Source organism: Anas platyrhynchos, chromosome 3, assembly GCF_047663525.1.
Source record: "Anas platyrhynchos isolate ZD024472 breed Pekin duck chromosome 3, IASCAAS_PekinDuck_T2T, whole genome shotgun sequence".
NCBI classification, from domain to species: domain Eukaryota; kingdom Metazoa; phylum Chordata; class Aves; order Anseriformes; family Anatidae; genus Anas; species Anas platyrhynchos.
In genome coordinates, this window is record NC_092589.1 from 90,801,430 (window position 1) to 90,828,021 (window position 26,592).

Consider the following 26,592-nt stretch of genomic DNA (forward strand, 5'->3'; position numbering starts at 1 on the left):
TCTCCCTTAGGTCACATCACTCTTGCACAGCTTGATGAGGACCTTTTCTTCCCACTCTCAAACAGCACATCAGTGAAGCATAATAGTGAAGTTCCTTAGCTACAGAAACATATTACAGCAGCATACCCTTACAGTAGCGTTTAAAAAAAAATAAAGGGGGGAAAAAAAGAAAGAAGCTTACAATGTGTTTAGATAAGGAAAGTGGGTGAAAATTAGTCAATTAATTGAAAGATTGATTACAGCCATTAAAAAAAAAATGGATTGGCAGGAAAGCAGTCTCCTTATTATCAGCTCATAGACACAACTTCAAAAATCACAGGCCATTACTCAGTTAACGTAAACTGGTGTAGCACTATTAAAGCTAATGAAGAGGTCCAGAGTAGTAAGGTTTGAAAGTAAAGTCTCCCGGATTACTTGCACAGCTACCACAAGAGTATTTCAGTGTGAAAATATAGAATTTCTTCATCAGCAGTTGGTATGATGTCTTTATCACCACATTGCTTACTTTCCATGCTATTTTCACTGTGATATTACACATTCTCCAAGATAGCTATTTTTGGTCACCACTGTAGATCCTTGTAGCTCTCTGTGAAGGTCATTTTTTAGTGGTCTTACAGGCAGGCTCATTAAAAATAAAGTTTATGAGCCAAGAGATAGTGAAATGAAGCAGCTGTTAAAGTGATACTTCAGTTGTCAGTCCAACCTTTAAATGCATGCACTATATGGCTATATACTTGAAAAATTACTGAAATGTTTAACTGGACTTTGACTCAGGGTCCAGCTGCCTTTGTTTCCTGATTTATGAAAAAGTAGGACAAAATAAAAATGATTCTTTACAAAGTCAGAGCTACTAGGCCCCTAGCTTTAGAGTAAAAAATTATTACTGCATAATAATTACTGCAAACAAGCAGCTAGACATGGTCTGAAAGGACAGAAAACAATGAACCCTCAAGAAACCTATAAAAGATTGAAAAGAATGGATAATTTGAAGAATAACTACACCATCATCCTTTTTCCATTATTTTTAATACTATGTTGAGTCCATGTCTTGACATTACTAATGATGTACTTTTTATGATGTAGGGAGTCTAAGAACTTGAATTAGGAAGACTTAGACAGAAGTGAGGAAAAATACTTTGAAATAAACATATGTCTTGAAATTACTCATAATCTGCAAACCATTTTGATTTGCACCTCCACAACCCAACACTAGTATTTTATAAAACATTTTTCATAAAGCTATTAAGACACAGAAAAGGAAGGAATATTCAGATCACCTGTGAAAGTCACCTGAGTTACTCAATTGTATTAAAAACCTAAAAGCTCTTGAGAGTGTAAGTTCCTCTAGAGAACAACCCAAGTCACCTGAAATGTTATCTTAAACGATCTGAATCATGTTACATGGCCTATATGGCCTCTGATCTTGAGGCTAGAATTTGCAGTACCCCCTCCATAAATATTAAGTGATGATTTTGCATTAAATTTACTTTTATAGTTACCAGCACTGAGACCTGTACACTTAAAGTGAGGCATATCAATAAAAATGCAGAAAATATATTTTTTTGGCAGCTGAAATATTCCCACAGGTATAATACTGAACTGAACTTATGCAGCACGCTGATATGTAAACTATAATGTGATGTCATTTTGAGAAAGCTTTCCCTTTCATATTTGAGGAAGATATCAATACAGGACATGTTTACTGATCATCAGCAGACAATCTTTTAAGTATTTCAGAAATGCAGAATCTAGAAGTTTCATCTATTAACATAATTAACTGCTTACTATTTTTTAAGGCAGTTTCAGGGTTAAAGAATACAATTTCAGCCATCTTTTAAAAGAAATAGAGTAGGGTATAAAGATAAAGATATGCATCTTCAAACATGCACTTGAATATTTATAACCTAATTTCATATAAGAGTCTTCCTTCTTCCACACATTTTTATGAAGGAGTTTGCTAAAGGAATACAAAGTAATTTCCTACTTTGTCATCAGTGAAATTAGTTAGCAGTCTTAATCTAGGTCATGATAACAGATAAATAAATAAACAGTTTATGAAGAGAGGAAATAATACATTCCCTTTGCTTATAATAGAAAAGGCAAAAAGAAAAATAATTGGCATACATTGTGTCAAGGAAGATTAAAGATACAAATTAAAGAAAACTTCTCAACTGTAAAGGAAGTGATGCACCATATTTTACCTGAAGAGACTATGCAGTCTTCTACACTAAAGGCTTTAGTAACACTCAAGAAAAACAAAAAGCTGAAATAATGCAAATATAGCTGATGCTGTTGACCTCATGAATTTTCTTTCTGTCCTATAGTTCTGTAATAAGTCCCTGCAAATAATTTGAAACCCAAACTATCACAACCAGAAATATGAAAGTACAAGGAAAGACTTAAAACTGAACTTTTTACCTTCTTACATTTATCTGCTGTTATAACAAGAAATCTGCTGCACCAAGTTTCTGCAGATGCTGTGCATCAGTCTGCCTCTTTGCATTCAGCCCAAATCGCTGCAACCCTGTGCTTTAAGGAACTTATTCCTAATTTACACTGATGAAAAGAAAATGAGGTTTGCTTCATTGTATACAAACAGTTGTCCCACTCAAATTTGCCTTCAACTGTTTTTAGGCAAAATGTTCATCAAAGCACTGATTTTTTTATTTTATTTTATTTTATTTTTTTGAAGAAAAAGTGCCAGCTTAACAGCACAGAATCTTGTGCTGTTCTAGACCCTGATATAAGGCATCTCTTAAAGATGCCAGAGAAACGTCTGCATTCTTTTATATGTGATAACGCGTATTGAAGTATCTATGAAAAAAAATCATGTAGCATCTGTGGAAGAAGAATGTCAGTGGCTCAGAGGGATGCTTGGTTCTTTCCGTGCCCTCTTTCTCTACATCTTTCACAGAAAGTCTATTATTTTGATTAAGATATTTTTTTTGCTACTTTAACTCATTCTATTTTTTTTTTTTTAATTGTCATCATTAATATTGTCACTTATTCTAGTCTTTAATTCACCAAACAGATGACAGGAAAAGTCATTATAAAGTTTTAGTATTTATATTTCTTCATAGATTCAACAAAATATTTGAATAAGAAATTTATAAAGCTGCTCTTCAGTAGAGCGACAAATAGCTTTAAGGATGAAGAGTGAATAATCATTAAATAGCTGACTTGATTGGGGTGTACATTTTTCTTTCTTATATTGATCACTGCTTGTTAACCAGGATTTATATTATTATTTTATTAAGTACCACTATTCAATGCTCCAGTTATCTGTGATTAAATCCTGCTCACGTTGGCATGTTGTGTGAGAGAGCTTGTTGTTGTTATTGTTGTTTCTTTTTTTAACCAGAGGGCATGCCTTCAAGATTTGTGTTATCTATGTGTAATGCAACATGACAAGAGCAAGAGTTGAGAGAAAAGAGAACGATGATTCTGAGAGTCTTGTTTTCGTTTTATGACAGACGTAACATTGCTTGAGGTAAGGTCTCCTGGCTCTCCATATTGACTGAATGGAGGTCACAAAAGTACATACTACAAATGACTTGTCTTCTTTTTTTTTATAATACATGGTCATTGTATTTAGTATGTGTCCTTAAAACAAAGCTCTGTTTTACTGATGGAATTTACATATTTATTTGAATATGTGTTTCTATAGAGCCATCAGAATCATGCTCAGTTCTGTTTGCAGGACAAACAAGAATGGTTCTTTCAAGGAGATTTAGCATTATGTGGGAGCCCTAAATTCTACATGGGAATACTGCATTAAGAAATAGGCAAGAGAAAAATCATTTGCATCTCACATACATAACAAATCTGAGTTTAGACATGATGGGAAATGCAGCAAATGAAGTAGTGGAGAGAGAGAAAACAAAAACAAAAACAAACAAACACAAACAAACAAAAACAAAACAAAACAAACAGGGGAATGAGTGTAGTAAGTGTAACATGCTATGGCCACTGCTTTGCCGCTACCTGTCTAGATAGATTCCTGCAGTCATTCTGCAGGCTGTGTTGGAATGAAAGTTCCTGCATTTCTGGTAGGCTTTAAAGGAAATTTAGATGAATTCTTTCTTTACTGAGCTCCTAAATGGCCTTCATTTCTCATTTTCCCTCTGGCCATACTGTAGTGGAGTTCACCTGTTGGCTGCAGTGTTGCTTGGTTTGGAATATCAATGTGATTGGGGAGCACTCAGTTGCTTACTGCTGCAGCAGAACTCTACATAACACAGAGGCAGTAGAAACCACAGGAGCACATTTAATTTAACACACAGATTATTCTTTCATAAACCAGATGTGGAAAGATGACTGAGGATGCTGAGATGATAGTGGGGACTTTTATTGGAATTTAACAAGTGGGATTGTTTGTGTATTAGAAAGCAGTCAAAAACAGAAAGGAAGAACAACTTATTCCGATTTAATTAAATTGTGATATGGTTAGGCAGAATAGAAGGTAAATATTTTCTCCCACTGTATAGCATCTCTGGGCTTGGGATGTATATGTATTTTAGTGAGATCAAGCACTGTAATTTCATGGATGCAGAAGGTACTGTGGTAGCTTCAAAGACATGTCCTTCTGATCCTAACTGCTAATTTTGGTACCTATTTTAATATGAAAATTATGAAAAAGCAACCATTCACTTGGGATGGAGTAGATGATTTCCTCTCTTTGGCAAAATGCTTATTTATTTACAGAAAGTGAAGCAGATCTGTTAGGAAACTGAGAAAGGCATACTAATTTTATAGCATAGTGATAAAACACAGAAAAAAAAAACGTTTCAGTCTATGCAATGAGTTTGGCAGGGCAGACAGAGTTTTCTCACAACCAAATGATTGACTTTATCATCAAAGCAAACAGGAATGCTGAAGCTATTAGTTTTTTTTTTTTTTTCCAATGCTTAGATTTTCTCCTATGCAATGTGTCTCCTATGCTATGGAATGTGTTAGTGAAGCAGAGGAAAACTGTTGCCTGCCACAATCACATGATCAATTGTTTTATGATGAGAGAAAACAGAGAACCAGTTTGTCATCCCTCTGTCTAGTTATGGAGGTGACAAAACAGAGCTGACTCCAGCAGATTCTGAGATCACATGAGAGGCAAGGCAAGGAAAGCAAATCATTTACTAATATAACTCCACTACTCAAAGGCTGCGAAGGTGAAGATGAAGAGCTGGCATATAGCAATAGGATGGACTGATGCAGAAGACAAATTTTGTTATTGTGGCCTATACATTCAAATCTACAAATCTAAGTCTGGCTGCTTTGCTCTGCAGCTATATAAAAAGAAATGAAGCACTATACTAGCAAAAAGAAGCAGTAAATCAAGACTTTGAATCCCCAGAGTAAAGCATTCATTTCACTAAGGAGTGCATGGACAGACTGATACGCTGCCCTTGTAATATAATTTGGAAAACCAAAATCATCTCTAATGAGCTGCAGCTGAGCAAATCATTATTCACCTCAGAGTTCTTTTTATCAAATTACATTTTAGCCAAGCACTTGCAAAATTGTGAATAACACTGCTGTGGAAAGAGGGGAAACAAAATTATAGTATGAACTAGAAGCAGCAGAAATTCATTTTTTATGGCTATATTATCATTTTGATATGCAAAGATTCACCTGCATAAGTTCCCAAGCTCCATAAGTGTTAATATCTTGACAACAGTGTGATATTTCATATGCAGATTTCTCCTTCTTAAATCTCAAGAGTTAAGGGGTTTTTGGTTTTCCAGCTTCCTCTTTCTGAGAGAAAATCAGCCAGATTTGCAAGAATGCATGTCTGATTTAGGTGTTACATAACTGAAGTAGGCACAAAGTAGTACATTATTTTTATCCAATACACTAAATGTAGAATTTCATCGTCCAGTTTTGAAAATTATGCTGCATAGGTTTAGAAGACAAGCAATATTAATAGAGAATTTCTGATAATATAGACATGACCTTAAGAAAAGAAAAAAAAAAGTGTCTTCATAAAAAGTTTTAGTCTTCCTCATTAATCATGGGTGTAATATAAATCTCTTACAAACTAGAGTGTCTGAAAGCCAGTCTAGAGGAAGGGTTGTTCCAGTCTGAGGTGAGGCAGTGAAACCAGTATCATTTAAGCAGATCCCTTACAAAACTATCTTCATTTCAAACCCAATAAATCCTGTGGGATTTTTCCAACAGAGTGAAAAATAGTCCAATTTATGCAAGTATTTTTTCCTTTTAAGCAAAATCAATTTCTAATACTGCTTGGTAGCATCTTATCCAACAACTTCATATACTCTCATATCTTGTAAACCATTTTTTGTGCTTTAAAGTTAGTCTGCTTGCTCTGCAGAAGGGTTTCTGAATGCTTAAATGTAAATTGTTTGGATCAAAAATTCAAACTTCTACGAATAAAATTCTTTACATTTTGGTAGCGAGCTTGTTTCCCATAGCATTCAAAAAGCTCTCAACTCTTGGACTTCAAAATACTGGATTTCAAAGCTGGAGTCACTCTTTTTGGTGACCAGCAAGATATGATGTTGATTCTATTCCATTAAGTTATGGTTTTCATTACAAGTGGTCATACAGTCTTCAGATACTGATTTCAAAAAGATCCAATAAGCTATGATTATCCATTGTTCTTATGTACCAAACTTTAATCTCATTTCCATTTCTGCACTAGCACCCACTCACTTTTTTTGTTTGCTTGTTTTCGGTTTTGTTTGGTTTTGTTTGGCTTTGTTTGTCTGTGCTTTAAAATTAATTGATTTTTATTTTATTTTATTTTATTTTATTTTATTTTATTTTATTTTATTTTATTTTATTTTATTTTATTTTATTTTTATTAAGGTTGCTGTCATCAGTAGAATGAATTAAGAATAGATGAAGGAATATTTAGCTATTCTTCTCGGAAGCTGTTGTTGATACAAAAGATTACATAGGATATCTGTAATGCTGGAGTCTTGCTTCTCAGTCTTCTTATTTGTAGCATAACAAACTTTGAGAGCCTTGTAAAGAAATACTCCTTGTTAAGGAGTAGAAATATGCAATTACCTCTTATTTCAATTACTTTTTTTTTTTTTTTTAATCCTCTGATATATTCAAAGTAGGGCTGTGGGCTCCTAATCACTGATTTTATTCTCGGACCTTCAAGTACTCACACCCAGTTGTAGTACAAATAGTTCTACTTATCAGGTCAGGTCAGGTAAGATTTTATACTGTCTAAAAGAACTGAATTTCAACAACAACAACAACAAACATCAAAGCACAGTATAAAAATTATCTGCACATACAATCAACCATACAATACAAACAACACACAAATCAATGTGTGCTGGTTGAATTCAGTTCGATCAAAACACCCAGAACTCAGTTAGCTTGATGTTTGATTATTTTATAGACTGCTATAGAGGAAAAAAAAAAAAAAGACTGAAACTTGCAAGAAGATGTGAACTGAGAAATGAAAAAAAAAAACAAAACAACAACAACAAAAACACCATCACCACCACCACCAACAACAACAAAAAACAAACACCCCCACCAACACTTGGAGAATACATTCTTGTCATGGATTTGGCTGGGATAGAGTTAATTTTCTTTGTAGAGGGTCACACAACTCTAGATTTTAGAGTTTAGTGTTTTAGATTTTAGTGTTTTAGATTGTAGTGTTTTAGAGTTTTGATGAATACAGTGGTGACAGCACACCATCATGTATTTATTTAGCTGTTGCAGAGCAGTGTTTACACTTCTGCTTCTGCTGTATGCTGCCCAGCCAAGGAGGAGGCTGGGGGTGCACCAGGAGCTGGGAGGAGATACAGACAGTACAGACTGGTGACCCAGACTGGCCAAAGAAATATTCCATATCATATGGCATCATGCTCATCAATAAAAGCTAGGGTAAAGAAGGAAGAAGTGGAGGATGTTTGGAGAGCTGGCATTTCTCTTCCCAAGAAACCATTACCCATCTAGTCCAAACCTTCCCATCAAGTGCAGGGACACCTGCCACTAAGAATTCCACTAGACAACTTCATTTCCTCAGAGCTCCATCGAACTTGGCCTTGAAATTCTCCAGGGATGGGGCATTTACAGCTTCTCTTGGCAATCTGTTCCAGTGCCTCACCACCATCATAAAAATTTCCTCCTAACACCTAACCTAAATCTTCCCTCTTTCAGTCTAAAATGATTCCTCCTTGGCATATCACTATCTGTAAAAAAAGTTATCTGTAAAAAGTTAATCTTTTTCATAAGCACTCTCTAAATATTGAAAGGCCACAATGTGGTCTCCCCAGAGCCTTCTCCAGGTTGAACATCTCCAACTCTCTTTCTTCATGGGGTGAGGTGCTCGAGCCTTCTGATCATCTTCATGGCCCTCCTTTGGACCTGCTCTAACAAGTCCATGTCTTTTTCATGAGGGCAGAGCAGAGGGGTACAATAACCTCCCTAGGAGGTTATTAGGTGTTTTTGTCCATTAATTTGTTCAGTGGATAGTTTTTCATATTAGTCAACCAGCTGTATAAGCTAGTCAAACAATATTTGTTGAATTCATTTGATGACTGATTTGTACCAAACTTTGGATAAATTATTCATGACTAATTGATTCTGTTATTCAAAATTATAATTATCATCCCAAGTTTTAAAAGGGACCTGTATTGCACAGTACACAAGATAAAATAACTAACAAAAGTACAAGAGTACATTTGTGGCACAGCTTAGGTGCTTCATCCTCTTAACTGTTTTTAGTTCAAGCAACATGAATGGTGGACACCATGCCCTCCAAATATGCAAACTAACTGCCAGTCACCACACCACAAGCTAAACCATTCCCCTGCACTGTTTCATCATGTTCCATATTCTCTTCAGAGGTCCTGTAGTTATATTTTTAACATACCAGGGATTTTCTGTGCTATGATATGAAGAAATACAAACACTACGAAGGAACAGTGGGTAGACATTAATTTGGAAGTACAGAAATATTTATTTTCTGCCTAACTGGTCTCCCTCAGTTCCTCATCAACAACAACAAAAAAAAAAACGGAGGTGTAGTAGAGCCTGATCTCAAGTATATGCTGAGGATATGTATTAATTAAAGATTTTTAATTACTCTGAAACTGTTGTAATGGTGTATTAAGTGTTTAACGCACCTCTGAGTTTCTGAGAAACAGAAAGATAAAACTGAGAAAACTCATGGCTTGTGAAAAAGACAGTTTAATAGGAAAAAAAATGAAAAAAGAAACAAAGAGAAACAAAACTAAGAAAAACAAGAGATGCAAAATGTAACTGCTCATCACCAGCCGCCAGTGCTTAACCTGTCCCGAGCAGCAGCAACCCTAGCAAACTTTCCCCAAAGTTTTTATTGCAGAGCACAATATCATATGATATGGAATATCCCTTTGGTCACTTTGGGTCAGCCGTTCTGTTCACTCCTAGTTTTTTGTACACCCTCAACCCCAGCTTTCTCAGAAACAGAAAAACAAACAAACAAAAAAACAAACAAAAAACTTTGTGCAAGCACTGCTAAAAACAGCTAAAACATTCATGTTACCAATGATATTTTCATTACAAATCCAAAAGATAGAAGCATATTAGGTAATACAAAGAAAATTAACTCTATCTCAGCCAAACCCAGCACAAATATTGATATATGTTTCAAAGAAAGATATGTAGGCAATTTAATGTGAACAGTGGAAAGTCCTTCCTTCTTATGCATCTGAAGTGCCAGTACATATCTGTCCTGAGTAGAAGAGTAATTCTGCCTGGCACACAGGCAAAACGAAGTATATTATCTTTAGTATTATGAATATATTTTTAACTTTACTGACACATCATGTTTTGCAAATAGACTTCCAAACGGATTTTGAGATGAAAATATGGTGCCATTTCTCTGTGATTTGCATAGCTAGCATATTAGTCTCCATAAAAGTCTCAATTCAAGATGAAGAACATGCAGCATGGGTGGGTTTCTGCTACTTTAATACTGCTTGTTAAGGATTGAAATCTGTTATATGTCACTTCCAGGTGAGTAACAGAAAAAAAATGAAAAAATGCAAAAATTTTTCTGTATGAGACAGTGAACCTACTGTAGCTATATACAGCATCATAAAATCATAGAATCATAGAATTATTAAGGTTGGAAGAGACCTTCAGCATCATCTGGTCCAACCAACCCCTTACTACCAATGTCAGCCACTAAAACGTCCCTAAACACCACATCCAGCCTTTCCTTCAACACCCCCAGGGACGGTGACTCCACCACCTCTCTGGGTAACCTGTTCCAATGCCTGACCACTCTTTCTGAGAAGAAATGTCTCATAATTTCTAAACCTCTCCTGGTTCAACCTGAGTACATATATGTGTTTATGTACTAAGGAAATGATCTTACAGCGTTAATCACCTGTGGTAATGTGGTAAAATTCTATGTGATATAGTATAGAATTATGGCTTAATGTGGAAATCCAGTGAAAAGCTTTGTTAACATTTGTAGAAAAAATGTTATCTTTAGAAAGAAAGTAAAAATCATATCGATGCTAGAGTAACAAACTATGAATTTACTGTTATAGAATTTTTGCCTTGTGTGAATTGCTAATCCCACTGGAACATGGAAGTCACTAGAGTCATAATTTTGAATGAGCAAGCAAATAAATCACAGTCATAGAATCACAGAATCATAGAATGGTTAAGGTCGGAAGGGACCTCTGGAGGTCATCTAAGGGTGAATGAAGAGTGAGTTGAGAGCTTATGGGTAAGAAGTAAAGGGCAGGCTACTGTGGTTGACACTGTTGTGGGCCACCTGATCAGGAAGAGGAGGCAGATGAAGCCTTCTTCAGATAGCTCCAAGTAGTTTCTCAGTCATAAGGCTGGTTCTCATGGGGGACTTCAACCGCCCTGATATCTGCTGGGAAGAACACACAGCTAGGCACAAACAGTCCAGGAGGTTCCTGCAGTGTATTGATGATAACTTATTGACACAGGTGGTAGAGAAGCCAACAAAGAGAGGTGTGCTGCTGGACCTTGTACTAACAAATGAGGAAGGACTAGTTGGAGATGTGAGGGCCAAAAGCAGCCTTGGCTGCAGTGACCATGATATAGTGGAGTTCAGGATCTTGTGAGGAAGAAGCAGGGCGAAAATTAGAACTGCAACCCTAGACTTCAGGAGATCAGACTTTGGCCTCTTAAGGGATCTACTTGGAAGAATGACATGGGTTAGGGCCCTGGAAATAAGGGGGGTCCAAGATAGTTGGTCAGTATTCAATCATCACTTCCTCCAAGCTCAAGATGGGGTCGTCCTTATGAGTAAGAAGGCAAGCAAAGGGGGAAGGAGACATGCATGGATGAGCAGAGAGCTCCTGACAAAGCTCAGAAAGAACTAAGTTTACAGCATGTGAAAAAAGGGACAGGCCACTTGGGAGGAATACAAGGACACTGCCAGAGTATGCAGGGATGTGGCAAGGAAGGTCAAGGCCCAGTGGGAATTAAATCTGGAAAGGGATGTCAAGGACAACAAGAAGGGCTTCTTCAAATACATCAGTACAAAAAAGGAAGACTGGGGAAAATGTCGGCCTGCTGTTGAATGAGAGGTGACAAAAGGATACAGAGAAATTGGAGTTGCTGAATGCCTTTTTTGCTTCAGACTTTACTGATAAGCTCAGCCCTCAGGAATCCCAGACCCTGGAGACAAGAGAGGAAGTCTAGAGAAAGGAGGACTTTCCCTTGGTTGAAGAAGATCAAGTCAAAGATCAGCTAAGCAAACCTGACATCCACATATCCATGGGCCCCAATGGAATACACCCATGAATGCTGAGAGAGCTGGACAATGTTATTGCTAGGCTACTTTCTGTCATTGAAATGTTGTGGAGAACTGGAGAGGTGCCTGAGGACTGGAAGAGAGCCAGTATCATGCCAGTCTTCAAAAAGTGCAAGAAGGAGGACCCAGGCAACTACAGGCCAGTCAGCCTCATCTCCGTCCCTGGAAAGGTGATGGAGAAGCTCATCCTGGAGGTTGTCTCCAAGCACCTGAAGGATAAGAAGGTAATCAGGAATAGTTAGCATAGATTCACCAAGGGGAAATCATGTTTATCCAATCTGATATCCTTCTATGGTGAGATGACTAACTGCGTAGATGAAGGGAAAGTGATGGATGTGGTCTACCTTGACTTCAGCAAGGCTTTTGACATCGTCTCCCATAACATCCTCATAAGCAAGCTCAGGAACTACGGCCCTGATGAGTGGACAGTGAGATGGATTAATAATTGGCTGGATGGCAGAGCTCAGAGTGTTGTGCTTAGTGGTGTGGAGTCTAGTTGGAGGCCTGTAGCTAGTAGTGTCCCCCAGGGATCAGTACTGGGTCCAGCGTTGTTCAACTTATCCATCTATGACCTGGACAATGGAACAGAGTGCACCACCAGCAAGTTTGCTGATGGTACAAAGCTCAGAGGAGTGGCTGATACTCTAGACAGCTGTGCTGCCATTCAGAGGGACCTAAACAAGGTGGAGGGTTGTGCTGAGAGGAACCTCATGAAGTTCAACAAGGGCAAGTGCAGGGTCCTGCACCTAGGGAGGAATAACCCCAAGCACCAGTACAGGCTGGGATACGACCTTCTGGAGAACAGCTCTGCAGAGAGGGAGCCGGGAGTCCTGGTGGAGAACAGGCTGATCATGAGTCAGCAATGTGCCTTTGTGGCCAAGAAGGCAAACGGTATCCTGGGCTGCATGTTGCCAGCAGGTCAAGGAAGGTGATCCTCCCCCTCTACTCAGCCCTGGTGAGGCCACACCTGGAGCATTGTGTCCAGTTCTGGGCTCCACGGTACAAGAGGGACATAGAACTACTGGAGCAAGTTCAGAGGAGGGCTGAGAAGATGATGAGAGGACTGGAGCACTGTTGTGTGAGGACAGGCTGAGAGAACTGGGCATGTTTAGCCTGGAAAAGAGAAGGCTGAAGGTAGACCTCACCAGTGTGTATAAATATCTGAGGGGAGCATGTCAAGAGGATGGAACTGATCTCATTTCAGTTGTGCCCAGTGACAGGATGAGAGGCAAAAGGCACAAACTGAAGTACAGGAGGTTCCAGCTGGTTATGAGAGGGCATTTCTTTATTGTGAAGGTGACAGAGGCCTGGAACATGTTGCTCAGAGAGGTTGTGGAGTCTCCTTCTCTGGAGATATTCAAAACCAGTCTGGATTCCATACTGTGCAATGTGCTCTGGGTGATCCTGTTTGGCAGGGGGGTTAGATTAGACGATCTTCAGAGGTCCCTTCCAACCTTGGTCATTCTGTGATTCTGTGATCCAACCTCACCGCTTAGAAACTCTTGCCCAGGACCATGTCCAGTCGGCTTTTGAAGATCTCCAAAAATGGAGAATCCACAACTTCTCTGGATAACCTGTGCCAGTGCTTAGTCACTTGCACAGTAAAGAAGTGTCTTCTGACATTCAGACACAACCTCCTGTGTTGCAGTTCGTGTCCACTGCCTCCAGTCCCTTAATCATTTTCGTGGCCCTTCATTAGACTCTCTCCAGAATGTGCATGACTCTCTGTACTGGGGAGCCTATAACTGCATACAGTACTCCATCAGTCTTACTGATGAATACATGAAGCTCTGAAATTCTCTGCCTTCAGTCCAAACTGGCAAAATATAACATGTTTTTACTGTAAATAATAAATAAAAGTAGATAAAAAAAAGCCTCAGGGATACTGTCTAGAACTGAGGCCAATGAGTGAAGCCAGCTTGTATCCCTCAAGCTAAATTCTCTTTCCTTTCATTCTCCAAGAGAAAGATGGGATTATTACCTGCTGGGAATGGTCTCTCTGCCATGCTGTCTTGTAAATGATGTTAGTTGTTGTTTGGAAGAGTGCTTGCTGGTATGGTCTTAAATCATGTCAGGGAATATGCTAAGAGATAAACAATTAAACAGTGCAGATGACTGCACGGATTATGTTAATGCTTATGTTAATGCTTGGACACTTATTTACTAGTATAATTGTAAGTTTCCAGTCCAGAATCTGTGTACTTTGGATCCCAGTATATGACATGCTTTTCATAAAAGAACATTTGCTTGGGCACAGTTCAGCTCTGTGACTTTTGGGCTGGCTCTGGATCCTACATGGTGTGTTTGGAGGGCAAAAAGATCTCTCTGTATTCCTCCAGGTGGGCATGCTTTTAACACATTATGTATTGTCGGTGTGTTATGTACATCAGCTGCTTTAAATCAACTTTATAAACACCATATTTGAAGACTATACACCCATTACTATTTTATGCATTTCAGATAAGAAACGAAAGTTTTTCATCTCAGACTCATAGGAACATGCACAAAAGTGTGACACCCCCCCATCGTACCTGTTCCAAGTTAGAAAATAACATTATTGTAAGTTAAGCACACTGAAGCATCTCATAAATGCTTTCATAAGCACATATATTTATTATAGCAACACCGTCTGTCAGCAGCTTCCTTATAAAGATCTATTTTCAGGGATTTGTAGAGCTGACATATGTATCGTGGGGGGACAAGCCTACATTGCAGGCCAATGACCTTATAAGTCTTTGCCTCATTTTTCTATGATTCTTTAAATAAGTTATGTTGTTCACTTTGAGAAGCAACAAGATGTAAGACAAGCAGATTTTCTTTGTGAGCAACTCCCAGGTATAAAAAAATCAAATTTTCTCCTTTAATTTGTATGCATATAAACTAGTCTGACATGTTGTACAGCAATAAGATGGTTTTTAGATGCTTGCATAACTTTAAAGAAGCTTTTTTAAATGTTCTTTGGCAAAAGATTATTTCACGGTATGGTCTAATCATATTTAATATTTTGAAAAAGGAAATATAGAAGAATAGATAAATCTGATATGGATGCCTTCAATTGTTCAACAATGACCTCTTTCTGTCAGGCAGACTTGCAGCTCTTCAGAAAACATCAATGCATCATCAAAAGTCAGCCAGGTAAGTCATACCACTAAATAACATGAAAAAGTATTTCCCACTGGTTGTGTTGTTTATGAATGACTTCTACCAACACCACATAAAATAAAGGCTGAATATCAATAAAGAATCAGTGGAATGAGGATCAATGCTGTGAATAAATGTGGTTGTGAAACCTAAAATGGTAAGAACAGAGGAAAACTCCAAAAGGAAATTCAGCCATGTTAAGATAAATACATCCTTTAAAATATTTCTGAAGATTTAAATACAAAAATAACAAGGAATAAAAAAAAAAAAAAGTAAGAAATAATTTGCTTTTAAATACCAGCTCAAAAAAAAAATATTAAATTTCAATTTTTCAATTGCAAAATGTGATATATTTTTTTTCTGCAATATATCATTATTTTTCAAAAGTATATATATATATTACCTTTATTACATTATGTACATAATAATATGGACATTACCTTTATTACATTATGTACAAACATACACCTTCTAAACAAATGAAATACAAATGTATTTCTGTCAATGCCCATATATAAGACTATGTATAGACAAGCTATATGCAGCTGTCATGAAAGAATAAAATGTCAAAAAATATCAAAACCAAAATATATGCAGCCATTTAATTATTATTATTTTTTTTCCTAGTGTGAACTCTAAAAGGATAGAGCAACATGCAGACAGCAAAATATAAAAGTTTCTTTGCAGTCTTTGCTGTGGAGAAAATTGCCTTAGAACTTTATTCTGTGTTATTTTAAAAATAATGTTTGAAAGAGTCAAAAAAGTCTAATATATGGGAGTCAATAAAGTCTAATATAATATAAAATCTACTGAAACAGAAGTGCAACTCAAGGAAATTCATGAAGATCTCCTCCAAGTGGCAAGACAGATTTGAGGAATAACAACATTGCTTCTTTTCAAGCCAACAAAGGTATTTAAACATGGCACTCAAATGTTGCACTTGGATGAGACTAGGAAGTTATGAAGCACATAGCTGTATTAATGCCCCTCTGCTGAATGACTAATGGAGCAGTGGCCTTTGGAAAAGGAGTCAGAGTATATAAGAATGTCAGAAAATATATGATGCAAGCAAAAGTCACTGTCCATGACAATTTTCAAAGGCGTTCTTCCCACCAAAATATTAACCTGGCTGAATGCTCATTTGTGGAAATAGAATGTAGCAATTCTATTTTAACCTTGCATATACCATAGTAGTATATTTATAATGTAGTATATGCAATATATTAAATACATAAATAAAAGCATATTTAGGCAGTATATACAACAGTTCCTATGCAAGGGACCTTCATCTATTCCAACTGTCCACTTCAGGGCTAATCAAAAATTAAAGCATATTAATGAATGCATTATCCAAATAGCTCTTGAACATCGACAGGCATGCATCAACCACCTCTTTAGGAAGCCAGTTCTAGTGTTTGACTACAGTAAATAAATTTTTCCTAATGTCTAATCTGAACCTCCCCTGGTGCAGCTTTGTGCTGTTCCTCTGCTTCTTAACATACATAAGTGTCTATAATAGATATAGTATATTTTAGTGTTTGTAACATATGCTTTGCAAAGAAAATTTTTGTTAAGCATGCTGAAAAAAAAAAAATCCTTTATCTAGATTTATTTTACTTTTTCCAAGACATTGCAATAGCTTCACCCTACAATCATTTTTCTTTGTTAAATTTGAAGGTGAATTTCTAAATTCAATAGCAGGAAGAAATATCGTTTCTGACTTCCTTGTGTGCAATTACAGAATTCAAGGTACTTTTTACTCAGTGGGTCACTCTTCCAGTAAATCTCATTTATTCACATCTCATTTTCTAATAAACCAAAATATGTCTTACCTTCTAACCCCTATAAAAGTTTCACACAGTGGGCATGGAAGAAAGGAGTCTGAATCATTTCTCCATTTCTACAGTAAGATAAAACTTCTTTCACTCAAGCACCAGGAATATATAAGATCAAAATTATATGAAATATGAATAGAAATGATTTTCTTAGGTCTGTTTTGCTCCTGGCATTTCTCATCAGAAATCTGACTTGAGAGTAAATAGGTAAGCTTGTTTTCACATGAATGATTAGTAATGAATAAACAGAGCAAGTGCTAAAGCTGGCTTTGCACCTACTGAATGCTGCAAGTGTCTGTACTCATTTGATATGCATCTAGCAAAGCTTGGATGTTCCCAGAAGGCCACTCCATGAACACTGAGAGAGCAGCGTCTGCTAGTGGTGCCTGTAAGTCACAAAGAAGACAGAAAATATTTATATATGTGAGACCAATTGAAAAGAATGAAGCATATTTAAACTACATTCCATGCTGTTTTAAAAGGACACACAGAAACAATTTCATTCAATGATTATCTGCATATAGAGTAGTACAAGATTCTGAAAAACATTTCAGTGTTCACTTGCTGGGATTTTAGCATTGCTTTTTAATTAAAAAGATGTTTATGTTTTGCTTCATTTTCATCAGTTTGCCTGATAGGTCCTATCAAATAGATTTGTCAGCTTTCTCTCTATCTACAATGCATATAGACAAACATATATGCATGTGTGTACATATAAGCATACATACACATCACAAACCCATTCTTAAATGTATGCTATGAGACAAAGTATATTATAGGTACATGTATATGCTACATGCACATGGATATGTAAATATGTAGGCTATATGTATATTCATATATATATATATACACATGTATACATATGTATGAGTCTAGTGATTATTTCTAGAATAAAAAGCAAAAGATTTTTCTCTTTTTATTATTATCATGTAATTTCGAAGTAATACTGTACCTGTGGCATTGAGAGGACATCGATTGAATGCCATGTCCCCAGCTGGGGTCCTTTTCCACACCATTGACATCAAATAATCCTCAGGACATATTTCATAAGGTGCTGCCATTTACAAATGAGAATATAATATAAATATTAATATTAATGTAAAACAGATTTATTATTTTTTTTCTCACAAAAGTAAGTCTTCCATCTTGCCCTAATTCTTCCTGAGGTATATATATATTACTATCTTTTGCTTTCATTTTAAGAATGAAACATATAAACAAACAGCATTGATTTTTGTATAATAACTGTCTTTGTAATGGTATTTATTTCATAGTCTGTGCCTTTACTCTCTTCAACGTTCTTTGGATGGTGACTGCAATATTAATGGGTTTGAATCTCTTTATTGTTCTATTTTGGTCAATAATACCAAGCATCTATAAGAAGCTGACAATTAGATGGGTATAAGCTGTGATGTTTATCTTACACAGAAATTTCTACAGATTTTTCTGAACCTTAAACTGTGTCTGAAAGAATAAGTTCTGAAACCACAGTTTAAACATTATGTGTGCTAAGGGCAAAAAATGAGAACTGTACATTCTGAAGTCCAAAAAGCAGGCTATTTCCTTGAAATATGTTTCTTTACAATTTGGTAATTAAGCAAGTAAATCAATAATGTGGGGATGAGTGGCTATAAAACAAAATTAACTTTTATTGGTTATTGCAATATTATCTGTATTTTTACTGTACATTCCCAGTTTATAATTTTTGAGTGAATTAGATCAACACAGCAAATGTCTGGCTGATGTCGTCTTACAACTTAAAGCACCGACAAATACCAATTAGTGAAAACATTCCAAATTCAAAAGAGAAAAATCATAAAAATCATGAGTTATTTAGAAGTATTATTATATTTATTTCAGGAAAATTCTAACTTCTAAAGGAACTGCTATCATTATTATTTTACAGATGGAGTGATGGTAAGGAATGAAACAATTCAATTATTTTCCTATGGTTACATGCGAAAACTCTATCTGATGCAGGAACAGACTCCAGATTTTAACCATCCAATTGCACACACCATAAAAATTGCACACACCCTCTTTCCTTTTTTACACTTCGCACTTTTTTGCTCTTTGCCCAGAAGAATGAGGTGAGGGAGGGAATGGAGCGGTACCCTCTCTTTGCAGATGATAAAGAATACCTTGCAGATGGTTCGGTAATGTTAATATGAATCACACTTGGGCATAAAAGTTGCCTGCTAAATTTGCCTCACCATCAGCATTCCTGAAATCAAGACAGATTGTGCTGCTAAAAACGCAAGTTATCTATTAATGGCAAAACCCAAAGAAATTTGGTTATATTCTTAATCTAGAATACTAACACTGCTTCAGACATGCCCCAAAAGTGAGTGCACGACCAGTGTTACAATGGAAAAAGTCAGACTTTGAGAAACATGTGCCACCTGGTTATAAATGTGATTACTATTTTATTATGACCTATAAACAAAAGAAGTATTCTGATTTGGAGAATTTATGATTAACATAATGCAGAATTAATATTATAAATTACATAAATATGAAAAAATTTAGAGACCTTTGGTAAGTATGCTTATCATGCAGCTCTGGCCATTTCAGACAGAAATGACTAAGAACACTTGCTAAGGCTGATTCTCAGAACTAAAAATCTTACTTCCCTACAAATACTGCTTGGTTGTGTTTCTTGTTTGTTTGTTTTGTTTTGTTTTGTTTTGTTTTGTTTTGTTTTGTTTCCTCCTGAAAAGATGTGTATACATGCATATATACACACTTTTATATATATCGTGTTCTCTGTTTTATGTCAACAAGTTACAGGTAATATCAGAAGTTTTCCATCTATCTGTTGAAGGTTAGTACTTGTATTATTTTGCATGACACTTTTCAAAACTCGTTTTAATTTGAGCCTACTTCCAGAGATGACTGTGTACCTCTGTGTTGTGTTCAAAGTAAAAACCATTTCCAAAACACAGAATTATGTGAAGAGAACTGCAGAAGCAAGTCAGAACTTGGATAATATGTCAACGAGCCCAGGCAAACAAGCTTGCCTGGACCCTGGTTGACTCTGTGCTGTGCTCTGTCTCTCTCAACACTTCGTTTTTGCGTCAAGGACTGCTGTGCATAAAAAAAACCACAGTTCTTTCAAAAGCTATTGTTTGGTCATTCTATAATAAGTTTTCCACAATGACTCCTGCTCAACTAGCTGCCTAAGAAATTCAGTTTTTTTTTTCCTTTTTCATATTTGTTTACAATTTTCTGAAGTTATCCTTCATAAAAGGATCCCTTGAATCCTTAACACTGCTGACCTGTTAGGAGTTTAGCTTGGGTTTTATTAAAGGAGCAATGACTGAAGCCAAAGTATAAGCAGATCTTTTGTTCCCAGTATATTATACGGTAGTAGAAAACGTGTAGTTTTGAAATTACTAATTGTTTATAGAAATAAATCACAAAGAAAGATAATTTTTGTCTAGAAGTCAAGTAAATTGAGAAACCTACTTTCAGATAATAGTTCTGAGCCTGCCTTTCTTAGTGCTGATTATTCAGCTTCTAGGAATATCTGATGTAAATCAGCTCCTGCCAGAACCAGTTGGAGAGGCTTACTGATAGACTTGAAGATCCTGAATGACATTCACATGATGCAAATCTCAAATAATAAAAGTCCAGTCAATATTTTCAGTCAGTCAAGTGAACCTCTCTGTTTGCAAAGTACCTTATTAACAACAGCCTGCATAATAGAAAATGGTTTTATTCTCCTTTTGCTTATACATTTATAAGTCAGCAATATATAATTTCGTCTTCTGTAAGTCTAGAAATGTGGGTGATACAAACTGTTACAGCTTCATCCACTTAACAAATATGTTAAGCACATCTTCAGAACTGAGGATCTGGTCTTAAACTTACAATAAACCAATGTTAATATATAAAAAAAAAAATTAATGTTACAGTCTCTCATGTTTCTCAATGATTTAGACAAAAATATCTTTTTATTATTTCTGTACAGTATTTTTCAATTTTGCTGGGTGTTTATTAAAAATAGATCTATCGTTTTATTTTTAGTAATGCAAAGTTTTGGTAAATTATCCACTGTCTACAGTTAAATCTGAGATTCTTTAGGAAACTTCACTCTAGAAACAAACATATCTATTATTCATGTATAATCTTCTGCACAAGTATAACCTGTTAAAAGATTACTATGGTTTCTATAAGCATACTGATTTTAATATGGAATTAATCAAGTTAATAAATACATAGTGCAAATGGAAAACAATGCTCTGTGTGCATTTGACTTACAAATACATTTGTAAAATATTCTATTAACAGCAGGTGGCAACCTTTTAAAATTGCAGCAATGTGGTTTTACTTCGAAATATATAAAGACAAAACATTTCAGGAGTGGTTTTATAAGCAGAAGCTTGTTTATCTGAATGTCTGTTTATTGAGAACATTCCCATTAACCTTCTCTTAATGTGGTGCTTTCATAGAGGAAAGTCTACATTTACTAAGTAAATTATTTGCTACGGAAATTTTAATTTATTTAGGAACCCAGTACTGATTCTGTTTTGTCTTACTTTTCAAATAATGTACTAAAATTAAAGAGACCATTGGAAAAGTTAAAATTGGTAAACTTTTCCAGTCTAGTATTACAATTTTGTAAGTAGTCCTTTTACTGTTTTTCAGATGCAATGAACTTCGTTGTACTACTATGTTGCAACTATCTTGAAAACTGTTCTTTGATGGCTGCCAAGGGATAACCATGCTGCCTATGAAAACCTGAGCTCGATATCATAAAATTCACATCAGATATATTTCCTATTTACTAACTGAAAGTATCTCCGCTATTTAGGCCTTTTTGTCCCTAGCACAGAGCCATCAAAATATGAAGTGGAATTTTCCCGTAGTCAGTGAGATTGCTAGATTAATTTTGAAGTGTCCTGGCCTGAAGTTCAGAGAACAGTTTTTCCCAGGTGAATGACTAAATCATCCTACACCTTACTACCTGCACCTTATTTTGTTATCTTATTCCAGGGCTCTCTTTTTCTCTAGGATGTCTCTTCACATATGTTCACCTCTGAAAGAGCTAAAAAATGCACTTTAATTATCTGTCACTTAGAAAGACTTAAATCTATTGTGAGGACTAAGTAAAAAGTGCTGCAAAGAAATAAATTTAAGCATTATATTAAAGGAGGAAATATATATATATATTTTCTTTTTTAATCTTTATTTTTTATGAAGTGTCACATATATTCATTCATTCTATACATTATAGTAAGGTTCACTGCTTTTCTTTACTGCACTGGAATTTACCCCAAATGTATAACATCAAGGCCATCTTGTACACTGCATAAAAATAATTCCACAATTTACAAAAACAGGACTAATATTCTTAGGAACAGTATATTCAGAGATAATTTCTGTAGCAAATTATTTCTACCAATGTAGATATACCTTGGTAATTACATATTTTTCTGATATATTTCTATAATATGGCATTTTGATTTATTTCAAACATGAGGCATTGCTCATATATTCAATTGGACTAGTTTAAACCCTGCTACATAACCACAACTCTACTGAGAAAAACAACAGTGACTTGTCTAAAGCAAGGTCAGATATGGCTCTTTAGGACTACTGCTTTACGGATGTTGACCTTGTTTCTCCTAAAGGTGACTGTTAAAGTAAGCCATACTGCAGTGTAGATAATAACAGTGATTATATCTAGTTCTCACCAGGACACCTCTGTTCACTGCACCGTCTAACTTCCTCTCCAGTTCCCTCGCATTGCTGCCCAGTCACAGCAGCCCCTTGACAGATCCTTATTCTCCTCTCCCAGCCACCGTCGCAGGACTTGGAACATCCACTCCAGTGGCCCCACTGGTTCCACTGGCCATTTGCTATTGGGAAAAATATAATTACAGTGATGACATAATGACAGTACTAAAGGATGACATATAGGTTATTCTTTACTTAGGTAAGAGAAGAAAGCCCCCAGTAGATTAGATGCATTTGTGTAACTAGCAGTGACAAGTGGAAGATACTGGCCATGGAACCTCTAAAGCTGGGGGAAGTCTACTTCTTTCCTAAATATGGGCTTGTTTAAATGACTTGCATCTCAAGGTTAAAAAACAAACAAACAAAAATAGGCTGGTGAGTTGGTGAGTTTTAACATCGAGTTAATTGCAGAACACACAGCACACAGTCACTTTTGCATATTTTTATATGCAGTTGTATAGTGCTACTGTAGGGGTGCACATAATGATATGCAATGTACGTAAGCATCATTTAAAAAAGTAAATAAATACATTCTTGCATGTGATATTTTAGAAGCAGGACTATACATGCTCTGACATGTTGAATGAGGCCTAAAAGTATGTATAAACTTAATTTACCCACCCTGGAATTCTGGTCTTATACTGTCAGAGGATCATGAAACAGCCTCAGAGTAAGAGAGAATCATTTCATACACATTAATTTTCTAATTAAATACTAAATATTTTAGTCCTCAAACAATTCCTTATTTTTTGCATGTCCTTTAAATGGCAATAAAACTGAAAAGCAGACATGCAACCCTTGCCATGCAGCCTTTTGCAGATGCACTCTTTTTATCTCCAGGTGGCTCATCAAATTAAAAGGGAGACAGGCCCCAGATCTTGCTCTGGGGAGGCTGCTCTGTTCTCCACAGCCCACTGGGGCCTGTGGTGGACTAAGTGCATGCCCGTGTGCCAGCAGGTTCACTCAGAGCATCAGACAGGCCCAACCCTTCACTTCCTCCTCCAGACATTGGTCAGGTGGATACTTACCAGTGCACTCAGGGTTATAGCACTCCCGGCTCTCAGCCCATGGTCCCCTGCATTCGGATCCGCCGTGGGCCGCAGCTGTGCACTGACGGCTTCGCTGCTGGGTGCCATTGGAGCACGTCACTGAGCACTGGCTCCATGGGCTCCACTCCTGCCACTGTCCATCCACTGCCACAGGAGGCACAAAAGAGATAGACACAGTAGAGTTACCACCAAAACCACGCTAGGCCTTGTGGGTTTGTTCTATTTTATGGGTAAGAACACGTCTTTTTGGGCTGACGCCAAAGAGATTTGGGCTGAGCCCAAAGAGGTTGACTTCTTATAGCAAGCAAATACAGAAGTTCTTGTTACAAACTACTTTAAAATAATTTTAAACTATTTTTTTTTTCTCTTTCCTTTTTATCATCTCTTCTTTTTCATCTCAGATTTTACACAGATGTAACAAAGGACAAATAATGACTTTGCTCACATACCACAATGTTTGAAAAACTGTGTAGTTTTCTTTTTCTTTAAAACAAAGTATTATTTAGAAGACTTGTCTTTTTAGGTCAAAGTGGAGACCTGTCTTGTAAGCTCTGAGCCCTTAAAAGCGATTCTTTACAGCTGCAGCTATCACTTTCATAGGTCAACTTATAAGATTCTTTGTCCTGACTATAAAATTAATTCTGTTAGCTGAATAGAAAAAGGAAAACAAGAATTACCACATTGCCCGACATAAGACTGTTCTCTAGATTTTTAATATTGGATTTATTGTTATTATTCAGTTTCCTTCTCAGAAAACCATCACAGTTCTTCAACAGTCTTTGAGACAAAATGTAGGAGATCAGAAATGGCCTGCCTTGGTCATCAAATCTACTTTCTTTGTTTGCATACTGAATAATCTTCTTCCTGAATTTGTCAAGATGAGTGTTTAAACAACATGGATACAGGGATGAGTTCTGTATTTAGTAGTTTGTATTAACCCATACACTTTGGTTTGGAACAATATTTCCATGTGTAAATGTTATGTTTAATTTCATATATCAGCAATCTTATTGATGGAAATGAAAATATTTAAAACCAAAATTATAGAAAATATAAACCATTTAAGTTCCCATACAAGTTAAAATTTACATTGTGTATAATGGATAATGGGACTAGACAGTGTTCTTAAAATTGGGTAAGCATTATGAAATTATATAAGTGTTTGTACTAATTCAGAATCCCACATTCCTACTGACTTTAAAATCATCATTGCACCTGCATTTAATGAATATAAACTCAAAATTTGGGTTGTAATATAATTTAGATTAATACTATTCCTTGAAAACATGGTTTTATAATTACTGTTGTCATAAAAGCATCATTGTTGAAAATGAGTAAATTCTCTTGCTACATTTGCCAATCCCTGATTTCAGGATTCTTCTGAAGGACAGTTGGGATAGTAGCTTTCAAAGTTGGTGGAGTTAAGAATTAAAGAGGAAACAGGATCTTTAATTTAGTGATTTAACTTTTAAAAGCTCTTTTTAAAGGTACTGTGTCTGTATGGGTGTACATATATTCAGTGAAATACAGAAGCGAACTATTTTTCCGCTGTCCAAAAATTACCATAAAGCATTTCTACCATTCAAAGATAATATCTGTACCTCTAATTCCCAGGATCTTAGAGAACTGTGAAAGGAGGAAGGGTTTTATTATTTTTTTTCCCTCAAGTTCTACATTAAAGATTTTATGTAATGTCTGGTTGCGAACCACTTCTCAATGCAGATGCCTCTCAAGCTATGAAGCTGTACCCTGATAATTTATTCAGCAGAAATGAAATCTTTCCAAACATGGAAACTAGTTGCATTCATTAATCATAAAAGCTTTATGTGAAGAGGAAAACATTATGGAAATTACATTTCAATGCACCCTCTTCAGTTTTATTCATTGCTATATAGTATTATTTAGGGTAGGAAAGATTGAATCAATTATTATAGTGTCTTTGGAAAAAACACATTCTGTGGCATCTCATATACATTTCATAGTTCTCCCTTCTTTAGGAGCAAAAAGTGTGTGAGTTTTCTATTTCAGAAATACTGCTAAAAGGCTAAAGAATTGAACATGAAGATTCCTCTATAAAATTGAACATTCAAATTGCAGTAAATCTTCACATTCAGCAAAGATTTAAGCTGTTACTTTAAATGTAGCCAGTATACAATCTCCTCTGTTGAAAGCCATTTATATACAGATCACTGTTCAAATCCAGAATTCTGAGATAACCCTTTATTTTAACAGATTAGGTGCACTATCTTTGTGTGTTTTTTGTTTGTGTGTTTTGTTTTGTTTTGTTTTTCAATACCAAAGTGAACTGAATGCATTAATTTCTTTTCAGCTATTTCTATTTGGCATTTTTTGTGTTGTCAGTTCTGCTTCGTGCTCATATATCATGTTAATTACTTTTGTGTAGGCAAACATAACATTGCATGGCTGCCAACTTGGCCAAAAACTGGATTAAGTCATATTTTTGCAGCTGCATACAAGACTAAAAGCTAAAGTTGGAGTATTCTTTGCTGACCAGAATAAAACAAAGCTTGGGCTTAGTTTTTTGTTTTGTTTTGTTTTGTTTTTAAGTTTTATTTCTGTGAGGTGCTAAGTTCCACCCATGTTTTCCTTCTTCTCTGTTTCCAAATCATCAAACAACCATTTGTTAATGAAATGTCCATCAACCCTTTTCCAGAAGAGCTCCAGTCATGAGGAATCTATTCACAGCAGTGCTGTGAACTGTGAACATTCAACAAGCCTACCACAAATGCAAACATAATTGTCAGACAGATCTTGTGGAAGAAACTTCCCACATTATAGCTACCTGACACTTTTTCCATTCCTAGGTATTAAGCTTCCTAGGTATTGAACTATGAGTTCTATAATCATAAAGAAGGTGACTTTTAAAGAAAAACCTTTTGTAAGTATATGTATATATCCATATATATGTAATTTTTTTCATAATTAATCATAAACTGTGAACAGACATTTAAAAACAATTTTGCAATAATAACTTTTTTTTTTTTTTAAATTAGTTTTAATTCCCATGAATGAAAGGTTTAACATG

At 35.9% G+C, this 26,592-nt stretch overlaps 1 protein-coding gene across 6 annotated transcripts in view; it reads right to left on the reverse strand.

Annotated features, from left to right (window-relative positions):
* Positions 1-26,592, reverse strand: part of ADGRB3 (adhesion G protein-coupled receptor B3) — a 473,065-nt gene that overhangs the window by 237,350 nt on the left and 209,123 nt on the right. For all 6 annotated transcript variants that reach the window (XM_072036309.1, XM_027455045.3, XM_027455047.3 and 3 more), the window contains 4 exons: positions 23,526-23,690; positions 22,455-22,619; positions 17,708-17,809; positions 17,032-17,138 (listed from right to left, as the gene is read on the reverse strand). In XM_072036309.1, the coding sequence (XP_071892410.1) occupies positions 17,032-17,138; positions 17,708-17,809; positions 22,455-22,619; positions 23,526-23,690 (539 nt within the window). The remainder of the gene's footprint in view (positions 1-17,031; positions 17,139-17,707; positions 17,810-22,454; positions 22,620-23,525; positions 23,691-26,592) is intronic.